The 12,982-nt window shown below is 40.0% G+C and overlaps 1 protein-coding gene across 1 annotated transcript in view; it reads left to right on the top strand.

Moving 5' to 3' along the window:
* The window catches only part of LOC135537056 (sodium/potassium/calcium exchanger 3-like), an 81,292-nt gene extending 69,156 nt beyond the window's left edge, over positions 1-12,136 (top strand). The window contains exons 8-17 of the mRNA XM_064963271.1: positions 2,049-2,074; positions 2,217-2,270; positions 2,496-2,629; positions 9,425-9,585; positions 9,662-9,938; positions 10,340-10,506; positions 10,684-10,798; positions 10,956-11,068; positions 11,166-11,231; positions 11,474-12,136. Of these exons, the coding sequence (XP_064819343.1) occupies positions 2,049-2,074; positions 2,217-2,270; positions 2,496-2,629; positions 9,425-9,585; positions 9,662-9,938; positions 10,340-10,506; positions 10,684-10,798; positions 10,956-11,068; positions 11,166-11,231; positions 11,474-11,626 (1,266 nt within the window). The 3' untranslated portion in view covers positions 11,627-12,136. The remainder of the gene's footprint in view (positions 1-2,048; positions 2,075-2,216; positions 2,271-2,495; positions 2,630-9,424; positions 9,586-9,661; positions 9,939-10,339; positions 10,507-10,683; positions 10,799-10,955; positions 11,069-11,165; positions 11,232-11,473) is intronic.
* Positions 12,137-12,982: the final 846 nt, after the last annotated feature.

The raw sequence follows: 12,982 nt of genomic DNA, 5'->3' as shown, positions 1-12,982 counted from the left end.
CTACAGACACCCACAGCATGGTGCAGGGATCTGGACAGGGAGAATACCTGTTACAGTAGGCCAGTAAGGCAGGCTATGTTCGCTAGTCCAGTGTCACTTTGATGATGCCTGCACATCATGGTTCACCAGCAGCCCCAAACATCTAAACAATAAGCTAGCAGCCAAACAAGCTTGTAAGGATTATACTCCCCCCTCATACTAATCTGAAGGTTGATCATTTTTCGTCTCTATCTATTTCATTGTATATGTATTCATGTCATATTAGGGACCATAATGGAAACAAGTCCTCAGCTTATCGTGCAATCCCGCTCACTTTAAAACAGATTTGTGTATATACAGTTGAAGTCGGGAGTTCACATACACTTGCGTTGGAGTCATTAAAACTTGTTTTTCAAAGTTGTGGCAAAATGGCTTTAGGACAACAAAGTCAAGGTATTGGAGTGGCCATCACAAAGCCCTAACCTCAATCATATAGATAATTTGTGGGCAGAACTGAAAAAGCGTGTGTACAAACATGACTCAGTTACACCAGCTTTGTCAGGAGGAATGGACCAAAATTCACCCGAACTTATTGTGGGAAGCTTGTGGAAGGCTACTTTTTACATTCATCTCTAGGACACAGAACGAGTCTCCTTCCTGAGCGGTATGACAGCTGCGTGGTCCCATGGTGTTTATACTTATGTACTATTGTTTGTTCAGATGAACGTGGTACCTTCAGGCGTTTGGAAATTGCTCCCAAGGATGAACCAGACTTGTGGAGGTCTACAATTTGTTTTCTGAGGTCTTGGCTGATTTCTTTTGAATATTCCCATGATGTCAAGCAAAGAGGCACTGAGTTTGAAGGTAGGCCTTGAAATACATTAAAAGGTACACCTGAAATTGACTCAAATTATGTCAATTAGCCAATCAGAAGCTTCAAAAGCCATGACAACCTTTTCTGGAAATTTCTAAGCTGTTTAAAGGCAACTTAGTGTATGTAAACTTCTGACCCACTGGAATTGTGATACAGTGAATTCTACGTGAAATAATCTGTCTGTAAACAATTGTTGGAAAAATGACTTGTGTCATGCACAAAGTAGATGTCCTAACCAACTTGCCAGAACTATAGTTTGTTAACAAGACATTTGTGGAGTGGTGGAAAAAAGACCTAAGTTTATGTAAACTTCCGACTTCAACTGTATTTATTTAATTATAAATATGGCATAAAAATGTTGAAAATCTGATTTCCCTTTAGCTGATCATTGTCTGCAGCTATCTCTGATCGTGGTGTAATGAATCAAGCAGGGAGAGTGAGCTCGTCTATGGTGGTCGGCGAACCCTCAACCTTCTGGATCGTAGCCCTGCGTGGCATTGACCTGTGCCACAAAAGCTTAAGTGGCAAAGTCGATATCCAGGTTTATAAACACACGGTCACTACAGTTATTGTTATCTTTGTTTGGACACGTTGTTTTGAGTTAATTCTATGAGAGGGGAGGGTGTTCAATTTATTTTACAGTACAATGAGAGGGTCTTCATTTAAGGTTAGGGATTAGGGTTAGCAATGTGGTTAGGGTTAGGTTTCAAATCTGATTTTATGACTTTGTGACTGTGCCAGTTAGTGACCACTCTGCAGAGCTGCCTGTATGATTCAAGATTCATGACAATAAATGCCAACCTGGAATGATAACATGCCTTTGACTCTACAGTCTGGATGATAGTAGTATGAAATGCCAATGAGTCACTGGATAATCTTCAGTTCTGGGTATATGTTAGCCTTTTCGCATGAAGCATGATGACACAGCACATACATCCACACGAGTCATTTTAGAAAAGAGAAGTACTCTATTTTTCCACTTGACATTGGCTAAGTGAGACTGTAATGAATCAGATGTGGAGGAACAGGTCAATTTGTCCTGGTTCTGTCGTGGAGGAAAGTTCTGGAGTTGGCATTACCCTCTGGTGGTCAAGATAGACATAGCATTGCTTTAATAATCAGTACCGGAAATGATTGTGTTGTTACGCCTCTCCCTTTTCCTAAATATGATCAATCCCTCTCTTTCTCCTCACAGTTTATCTACGACGGAGAGGTTACATGGTATGTAAAAATGCCTCTTGATATTCAGTCGCTTGATAATCAGTTGATGGGTGTATTTTGAATAGATTCTCCTGTGCTCGTGTCAACTGTATGTGTGATGTGTGCTGGGGGTGGATTCATTCTATTCTATTTTGTATTCAAGGTGGGAATCTCTAGTCCTGAACGTGATGTACCTCTTCTACATTCTAATCATGAAGTGAGTATGAGCATCATCTGGCGGACACATCATCACACACCACGAACACACACACTTCCCATCTGGACCAAGAGCTATTCAGTCATTTAAGATACTGTACATTCAGAGGCGAGTGTATTACACTGTTTACTCACAGGACAGTCTGCATACTTCTGTAAACTCTTATATGCTTTCTACTCAATTCGCATGGTCTCTTTTCTGAATGTTCATCCCTTGTGTGTGTAGGTTTAACGGCAGAGCGAGGCGCTACTTTGACCGGCGGAAGAAGAGCTCCGTGAGTCTGGCCAACGGTCTGACGGGCAGCACTGACCTGGAGGACAACGTCACCTGTGACGCCACCGCCGTCCTGCTCAAGAAAGGTACCTACCCTGGTGGCACACAGATATGACATCACGTTATCAGGCTTCTGTGGGGCGACACTTTATTTGGATAGTACATCTACAGACTATCACTAACTGTTCAACTAACTATCTACTAACATTAACCCTTTACCCTAACTATTATTCAAAACCTAACCATAACCTTAACCCTTTACTCTAACTCTTATTCTAAACCTAACCATCACCTTAACCCTTTACCCTAACTCTTATTCTAAACCTAACCATCACCTTAACCCTTTACCCTAACTCTTATTCTAAACCTAACCATCACCTTAACCCTTTACCCTAACTCTTATTCTAAACCTAACCATCACCTTAACCCTTTACCCTAACTCTTATTCTAAACCTAACCATCACCTTAACCCTTTACCCTAACTCTTATTCTAAACCTAACCATCACATTAACCCTTTACCCTAACTCTTATTCTAAACCTAACCATCACCTTAACCCTTTACTCTAACTCTTATTCTAAACCTAACCATCACCTTAACCCTTTACCCTAACTCTTATTCTAAACCTAACCTAACCATCACCTTAACCCTTTACCCTAACTATTATTCAAAACCTAACCATAACCTTAACCCTTTACTCTAACTCTTATTCTAAACCTAACCATCACCTTAACCCTTTACCCTAACTCTTATTCTAAACCTAACCATCACCTTAACCCTTTACCCTAACTCTTATTCTAAACCTAACCATCACCTTAACCCTTTACCCTAACTCTTATTCTAAACCTAACCATCACCTTAACCCTTTACCCTAACTCTTATTCTAAACCTAACCATCACCTTAACCCTTTACCCTAACTCTTATTCTAAACCTAACCATCACCTTAACCCTTTACCCTAACTCTTATTCTAAACCTAACCATCACATTAACCCTTTACCCTAACTCTTATTCTAAACCTAACCATCACCTTAACCCTTTACTCTAACTCTTATTCTAAACCTAACCATCACCTTAACCCTTTACCCTAACTCTTATTCTAAACCTAACCTAACCATCACCTTAACCCTTTACCCTAACTATTATTCAAAACCTAACCATAACCTTAACCCTTTACTCTAACTCTTATTCTAAACCTAACCATCACCTTAACCCTTTACCCTAACTCTTATTCTAAACCTAACCATCACCTTAACCCTTTACCCTAACTCTTATTCTAAACCTAACCATCACCTTAACCCTTTACCCTAACTCTTATTCTAAACCTAACCATCACCTTAACCCTTTACCCTAACTCTTATTCTAAACCTAACCATCACCTTAACCCTTTACCCTAACTCTTATTCTAAACCTAACCATCACCTTAACCCTTTACCCTAACTCTTATTCTAAACCTAACCATCACATTAACCCTTTACCCTAACTCTTATTCTAAACCTAACCATCACCTTAACCCTTTACTCTAACTCTTATTCTAAACCTAACCATCACCTTAACCCTTTACCCTAACTCTTATTCTAAACCTAACCTAACCATCACCTTAACCCTTTACCCTAACTATTATTCAAAACCTAACCATAACCTTAACCCTTTACTCTAACTCTTATTCTAAACCTAACCATCACCTTAACCCTTTACCCCAACTCTTATTCTAAACCTAACCTAACCATCACCTTAACCCTTTACCCTAACTATTATTCAAAACCTAACCATAACCTTAACCCTTTACTCTAACTCTTATTCTAAACCTAACCATCACCTTAACCCTTTACCCTAACTCTTATTCTAAACCTAACCTAACCATCACCTTAACCCTTTACCCTAACTCTTATTCTAAACCTAACCATAACCATAACCCTTTACCCTAACTCGTATTCTAAACCTAACCATCACCTTAACCCTTTACCCTAACTCTTATTCTAAACCTAACCATCACCTTAACCCTTTACCTAACTCTTATTCTACAGCTAACCATAACCCTTTACCCTAACTCTTATTCTAAACCTAACCATCACCTTAACCCTTTACCCTAACTCTTATTCTAAACCTAACCATCACCTTAACCCTTTACCCTAACTCTTATTCTAAACCTAACCATCACCTTAACCCTTTACCCTAACTCTTATTCTACAGCTAACCATAACCCTTTACCCTAACTCTTATTCTAAACCTAACCTAACCATCACCTTAACCCTTTACCCTAACTCTTATTCTAAACCTAACCATCACCTTAACCCTTTACCCTAACTCTTATTCTAAACCTAACCTAACCATCACCTTAACCCTTTACCTAACTCTTATTCTAAACCTAACCATAACCATAACCCTTTACCCTAACTCGTATTCGAAACCTAACCATCACCTTAACCCTTTAACCTAACTCTTATTCTAAACCTAACCATAACCTTCACCCTTTACCCTAACTCTTATTCTAAACCTAACCATCACCTTAACCCTTTACCCTAACTCTTATTCTAAACCTAACCATCACCATGACCCTTTACCTAACTCTTATTCTAAACCTAACCATCACCTTAACCCATTACCCTAACTCTTATTCTAAATCTAACCATAACCTTTACCCTAACTCTTATTCTAAACCTAACCATCACCTTAACCCTTCACCCTAACTCTTATTCTAAACCTAACCATCACCTTAACCCTTTACCTAACTCTTATTCTAAACCTAACCATCACCTTAACCCTTTACCATAACTCTTATTCTAAACCTAACCATCACCTTAACCCTTTACCCTAACTCTTATTCTAAATCTAACCATCACCTTAACCCTTTACCATAACTCTTATTCTAAACCTAACCATCACCTTAACCCTTTACCCTAACTCTTATTCTACAGCTAACCATAACCCTTTACCCTAACTCTTATTCTTAACCTAACCTAACCATCACCTTAACCCTTTACCCTAACTCTTATTCTACAGCTAACCATAACCCTTTACCCTAACTCTTATTCTAAACCTAACCATCACCTTAACCCTTTACCCTAACTCTTATTCTAAACCTAACCTAACCATCACCTTAACCCTTTACCCTAACTCTTATTCTACAGCTAACCATAACCCTTTACCCTAACTCTTATTCTTAACCTAACCTAACCATCACCTTAACCCTTTACCCTAACTCTTATTCTACAGCTAACCATAACCCTTTACCCTAACTCTTAACCTAACCTAACCATCACCTTAACCCTTTACCCTAACTCTTATTCTACAGCTAACCATAACCCTTTACCCTAACTCTTATTCTTAACCTAACCTAACCATCACCTTAACCCTTTACCCTAACTCTTATTCTACAGCTAACCATAACCCTTTACCTAACTCTTATTCTAAACCTAACCATCACCTTAACCCTTTACCCTAACTCTTATTCTAAACCTAACCTAACCATCACCTTAACCCTTTACCCTAACTCTTATTCTAAACCTAACCATAACCTTAACCCTTTACCTAACTCTTATTCTAAACCTAACCATCACCATAACCCTTTACCCTAACTCTTATTCTAAACCTAACCATCACCATAACCCTTTACCTAACTCTTATTCTAAACCTAACCATCACCTTAACCCTTTACCCTAACTCTTATTCTACAGCTAACCATAACCCTTTACCCTAACTCTTATTCTAAACCTAACCATCACCTTAACCCTTTACCCTAACTCTTATTCTACAGCTAACCATAACCCTTTACCCTAACTCTTATTCTAAACCTAACCATCACCTTAACCCTTTACCCTAACTCTTATTCTACAGCTAACCATAACCCTTTACCCTAACTCTTATTCTAAACCTAACCATCACCTTAACCCTTTACCCTAACTCTTATTCTAAACCTAACCATCACCTTAACCCTTTACCTAACTCTTATTCTAAACCTAACCATCACCTTAACCCTTTACCCTAACTCTTATTCTACAGCTAACCATAACCCTTTACCCTAACTCTTATTCTAAACCTAACCATCACCTTAACCCTTTACCCTAACTCTTATTCTAAACCTAACCATCACCTTAACCCTTTACCCTAACTCTTATTCTAACCCTAACCCTAACCATCACCTTAACCCTTTACCCTAACTCTTATTCTAAACCTAACCATCACCATAACCCTTTACCCTAACTCTTATTCTAAACCTAACCATCACCTTAACCCTTTACCCTAACTCTTATTCTACAGCTAACCATAACCCTTTACCTAACTCTTATTCTAAACCTAACCATCACCTTAACCCTTTACCCTAACTCTTATTCTACAGCTAACCATAACCCTTTACCCTAACTCTTATTCTAAACCTAACCATCACCTTAACCCTTTACCCTAACTCTTATTCTAAACCTAACCATCACCTTAACCCTTTACCCTAACTCTTATTCTAAACCTAACCATCACCTTAACCCTTTACCCTAACTCTTATTCTACAGCTAACCATAACCCTTTACCCTAACTCTTATTCTAAACCTAACCTAACCATCACCTTAACCCTTTACCCTAACTCTTATTCTAAACCTAACCATCACCTTAACCCTTTACCCTAACTCTTATTCTAAACCTAACCTAACCATCACCTTAACCCTTTACCCTAACTCTTATTCTAAACCTAACCATAACCATAACCCTTTACCCTAACTCGTATTCGAAACCTAACCATCACCTTAACCCTTTAACCTAACTCTTATTCTAAACCTAACCATAACCTTCACCCTTTACCCTAACTCTTATTCTAAACCTAACCATCACCTTAACCCTTTACCCTAACTCTTATTCTAAACCTAACCATCACCATGACCCTTTACCCTAACTCTTATTCTAAACCTAACCATCACCTTAACCCTTTACCCTAACTCTTATTCTAAATCTAACCATAACCTTTACCCTAACTCTTATTCTAAACCTAACCATCACCTTAACCCTTCACCCTAACTCTTATTCTAAACCTAACCATCACCTTAACCCTTTACCCTAACTCTTATTCTAAACCTAACCATCACCTTAACCCTTTACCATAACTCTTATTCTAAACCTAACCATCACCTTAACCCTTTACCCTAACTCTTATTCTAAATCTAACCATCACCTTAACCCTTTACCATAACTCTTATTCTAAACCTAACCATCACCTTAACCCTTTACCCTAACTCTTATTCTTAACCTAACCTAACCATCACCTTAACCCTTTACCCTAACTCTTATTCTACAGCTAACCATAACCCTTTACCCTAACTCTTATTCTTAACCTAACCTAACCATCACCTTAACCCTTTACCCTAACTCTTATTCTACAGCTAACCATAACCCTTTACCCTAACTCTTATTCAAAACCTAACCATCACCTTAACCCTTTACCCTAACTCTTATTCTAAACCTAACCTAACCATCACCTTAACCCTTTACCCTAACTCTTATTCTAAACCTAACCATAACCTTAACCCTTTACCCTAACTCTTATTCTAAACCTAACCATCACCATAACCCTTTACCCTAACTCTTATTCTAAACCTAACCATCACCATAACCCTTTACCCTAACTCTTATTCTAAACCTAACCATCACCTTAACCCTTTACCCTAACTCTTATTCTACAGCTAACCATAACCCTTTACCCTAACTCTTATTCTAAACCTAACCATCACCTTAACCCTTTACCCTAACTCTTATTCTACAGCTAACCATAACCCTTTACCCTAACTCTTATTCTAAACCTAACCATCACCTTAACCCTTTACCCTAACTCTTATTCTAAACCTAACCATCACCTTAACCCTTTACCCTAACTCTTATTCTAAACCTAATCATCACCTTAACCCTTTACCCTAACTCTTATTCTACAGCTAACCATAACCCTTTACCCTAACTCTTATTCTAAACCTAACCATCACCTTAACCCTTTACCCTAACTCTTATTCTAAACCTAACCATCACCTTAACCCTTTACCCTAACTCTTATTCTAACCCTAACCATCACCTTAACCCTTTACCCTAACTCTTATTCTAAACCTAACCATCACCTTAACCCTTTACCCTAACTCTTATTCTAAACCTAACCATCACCTTAACCCTTTACCCTAACTCTTATTCTAAACCTAACCATCACCTTAACCCTTTACCCTAACTCTTATTCTAAACCTGACCATCACCTTAACCCTTTACCCTAACTCTGATTCTAAACCTAACCATCACCTTAACCCTTTACCCTAACTCTTATTCTAAACCTAACCATCACCTTAACCCTTTACCCTAACTCTTATTCTAAACCTAACCATCACCTTAACCCTTTACCCTAACTCTTATTCTAAACCTAACCATAACCTTAGCAAGCAGTTGCTTATCAACAGATAGTTCAGATACTCATATCATCAACAAACTATCCAAATATACTGTGACCTTCTGTGGTGCAATACAGAGAAATACAGTTTACCTTGAAATTATTTTGGTAGTTGTGGTGGTTCCACTGAAAAAGGAACTATTGTAGTATCTCAGTTTCAGTTGCTTCGGGATTTTGGCGAGGCCCTTTATCTACTTCCTCATAGTCAGATGAATTCATGGATACCATTTTTCTGTCTCTGCGTCCAGTTTGAAGGAAGTTGCTAACTATTGGCTTTGGCTCGTGAAACTACCTCCAACTTCCTTCATACTGGACACAGTTCATCTGACTCCGGGGAAGTCGATAAAGGCTTCATTTCCTAAATCCTGAAGGATCCCTTTAAGGCACTCAGTGGAAGGTACACACGTGTCTGTATGAGTTTCTTGTGTCACCAGTCTGTTAGTGATGACAGTAGCCATTTTGTGTCTGTCCCCATAGCTAACTTCCAGTGTAAGCCCAGTGTGCTGATGGTGGATGAGCTACTGTCAGCCTACCCCCACCAGCTGTCCTTCTCTGAGGCTGGCATGAGGATCATGATCACCAGTCACTTCTCCCCCAGGACACGATTAGCCATGGCTTCACGCATGGTCATCAATGAGGTAAGAGTAGGGTAATACACACACACACACACTCTCTCTATCTCTCTCTCATTGACCCAGTATTGTGTGTGTGCAGAGACAGAGGGTGATCAACACCAGTGAGACCAGGGTCAACCAACACATCACCAACGGAGATTCAGACTCTGCAGCCGCCAGGGCTCCGGAGAGGCGGAGTCTGGAGAACGGCAGGACGGGCGGGGCCGAGACAGGGCTGAACGGGAGATGCGTAGGTCAGGGGGTCCTGGAGTCGGGGAATGAGACGGAAAACGAGAACGAGGATAATGAGAATAATGAGAATGATGGAGGAGAAGAGGACGAGAACGAAGGACCTCTGGTCCCTCACAGACCACCAGGTGTGTGAACATGTTATATGTCTATATACTTTATTCTATGTTTTACATATTTCAATTCACTGACGCTCATTTTCTCTCTTCCAATCCCCTTCTCTTTCTGTCTCTCTTTCTGTTTCTGTCTCGTTCTCTCTCTCTCTTTCTGTTTCTGTCTCATTCTCTCTCTCTCCCAATTCAATTATAAAAAAATTTTTTTTTAAATTATCTCTCTGTCCCTTTCTCTCTCTCTCTCTCTCTCTCTCTCTCTCTCTGTCTCTCTCTCTGTCTCTCTCTCTCTGACTCTCCCTTTCTCTCTCTCTCTCTCTCTCTCTCTCTCTCTCTCTCTCTCTCTCTCTCTCTCTGTCTCTCCCTCTCTCTCTCTCTCTCTCTCTGTCCCTCTCCCTCCCTCCCTCCCTCTCCTCCAGCGGGTGTGTGTAACAAGATGAAGTGGTTGCTGTGCTGGCCTCTGTGCCTGCTCCTCTTCTTCACCATCCCGAACTGTGCCAAGCCACGCTGGGAGAGATGGTTCATGGTCTCCTTCGTCACCTCCACCATGTGGATAGCTGGCTTCTCATACATTATGGTCTGGATGGTGAGTTCTTATTTAACCTTTATTTACTAAATGTCATATTAGCCTTGGCTCCAGCTGTCCTCTCAAACGGGATTACAGTGTTGAGGTCTGGTAATTGTCTAGCAGAAAAATGCAATTTCCATTCTAGCCTTGGTTACAATTCTAATGGTACGACTGCTATGTTGTCATTGACTATAGGTGACTGTGATTGGGTACACGCTTGGCATCCCTGATGTCATCATGGGCATCACGTTCCTGGCGGCGGGGACTAGTGTTCCAGACTGCATGGCCAGCCTCATCGTGGCACGCCAAGGTAGGGAGAGAGACACACAGAGACCACTCCATCAGAACCAACTCCACAACACGTGTCTTTTATGAGGTTACACAGAGCTGTTGAACTGCGGTACTGCACACACGAAGTACGGTGTTATAATACAATGTGTTATGATAGATTTTTCTCTTCTGTCTAGGTCTGGGAGACATGGCCATCTCTAACTCCATTGGCAGCAATGTGTTTGATATTCTGGTGGGCCTTGGCCTGCCCTGGCTTTTACAGACCCTCTGCATTGACTATGGATCAACTGTGAGGATTCCTGCCATTACCCATGTTATTTATTTAACTATTTCCCAACATTGTAGACAGGCTTAGAGCTGATCATGTTTTTCTGGGTCCTCTTCAGATCTCTCTGAACAGTAGAGGATTGATCTTCTCTGTTGCGCTGCTCTTGGCCTCAGTGTTCCTCACAGTGAGTACAGGCTGTTCTCGGATCAGCCTAAACCCAATACTAGCTTCAACTTTATTTTAAAACAACTGTCTATAAACTAGTGTGTTGTGCTAATGTTTTCACCTGTGACCTGCCTAGAATACCTCCAACAACCTATCACTCTCTATGGTCTATCTATGAAACACAGAAATGTAGAGTACTATGTTAACTCCAAATCAAATCTAATCTCTCCTTTCCCTCCTCCTCTCTTCCTCTGTCCTCAGGTGCTGGGCGTCCACTTAAACAAATGGACTCTGGACCGTCGACTGGGTCTGACCTGTCTCCTCATGTACGCAGTCTTCGTCTGTTTTTCCGTCCTCATCGAGTTCAACGTCTTCATCTTCGTCAACCTGCCCATGTGCCGCGAGATCCTCTGATCCTTGTACTCTTCCTCCTCCTCTTCCTCCTGCTTTCGCTCCCGGAGGATGTCTTTGCCACAGGTCTTTGCTCCCTGTCTGCTCGCCCCACCCTCAAGTGGATTTTTATCTTGAAATAATAGTTGTTTAATTTATCTTTGGTGCAATACAAGCGATTGATGAACAGAGATTTTGTGTTCGTCTGGTTTTGGCTGGAGAAGAGAAGACGTAAAGAGAAAGTTCCATTGGAAAATTATGAGGTCAAAGGTCAACCGAACAGGAAGTAGTAGTGACTGCTTCCTGTTAGCTTTATGTTGCCAGGTAAACTGAAGAAATTGGTTTGGATAAACTAAACTGTATTATCATCGACGTCGATGTATAAGCTGCTAACTGACTTAGAGAAAATGATTGGCTAACGGCAAATGATAGCCAATAGGATTGTGTTATTTTCTTACTCTTTGTACATGTTTGGATTGAAATATTATACATATTGTTTAAGGTGTTTTAAGTTAAGATGGATGTGCGACAGGATTCCATGTGTGCTGGCTGTAAATATTTGAAGAGAATATTGACATGGAGAAGTTTATTGACTGGTCCGGTTCTTCAACCGTTCGGTGAAGCGGCAAGAATCAAAGAAGAGGAGGAGGATATTTTTGTTTAAGCTGAGTGCACTGCAGTGACTTGACCAAACAGTGATGCTCTCATGCCAGCCATTTCTTCTCGCAAAGTGTAAGACAGCATGACATGCTAATCGCGAGTCTATTCCTTGAGCTTTGTGCTGTCAGGGAGTGTTCATATTAATCTATTCTATTTGCAGTAAGAAATATTTATGTACAGTACAGTTGTTGTTTTTTTTCTCTCCAAATATATCCAAATATATGTGGGATATAGAGTACCAGGCAAAAGTTTCCACACAGCTGCTCGTTCCAGGGTTTTTCTTAATTTTGACTGTTTTTTTCAATGTAGAATAAAAGTGAAGACATCATAACTATGAAAAAGCACATATGGAATCATGTTGTAACCAAAACAAGTGTTTAACAAATCAAAATATATTTTATATTTGAGATACTTCAAATAGCTACCCTTTGCCTTAATGACAGCTTTGCACAGTCTTGGCATTCTCTCAACCAGCTTCATGAAGTAGTCAACTGGAATGCATTACTATTAACAGGTGTGCCTTGTTAAAAGTTAATTTGTGGAATTTCTTTCCTTCCTAATGTGTTTGAGCCAATCAATTGTGTTGTGACAAGGTAGGAGTGGTATACAGAAGATATTTGGTAAAAGACCAAGTCCATATTATGGCAAGAACAGCTCAAATACGCAAAGAGAAACAACAGTCCATCATGACTTTAAGACAAAGGTCAGTCAATCCGGAAA

Source organism: Oncorhynchus masou, chromosome 5, assembly GCF_036934945.1.
Source record: "Oncorhynchus masou masou isolate Uvic2021 chromosome 5, UVic_Omas_1.1, whole genome shotgun sequence".
Lineage (NCBI taxonomy): Eukaryota > Metazoa > Chordata > Actinopteri > Salmoniformes > Salmonidae > Oncorhynchus > Oncorhynchus masou.
The sequence above is the reverse complement of the archived record's forward strand: the minus strand, read 5'-3'. Positions and strand labels throughout refer to the sequence as shown.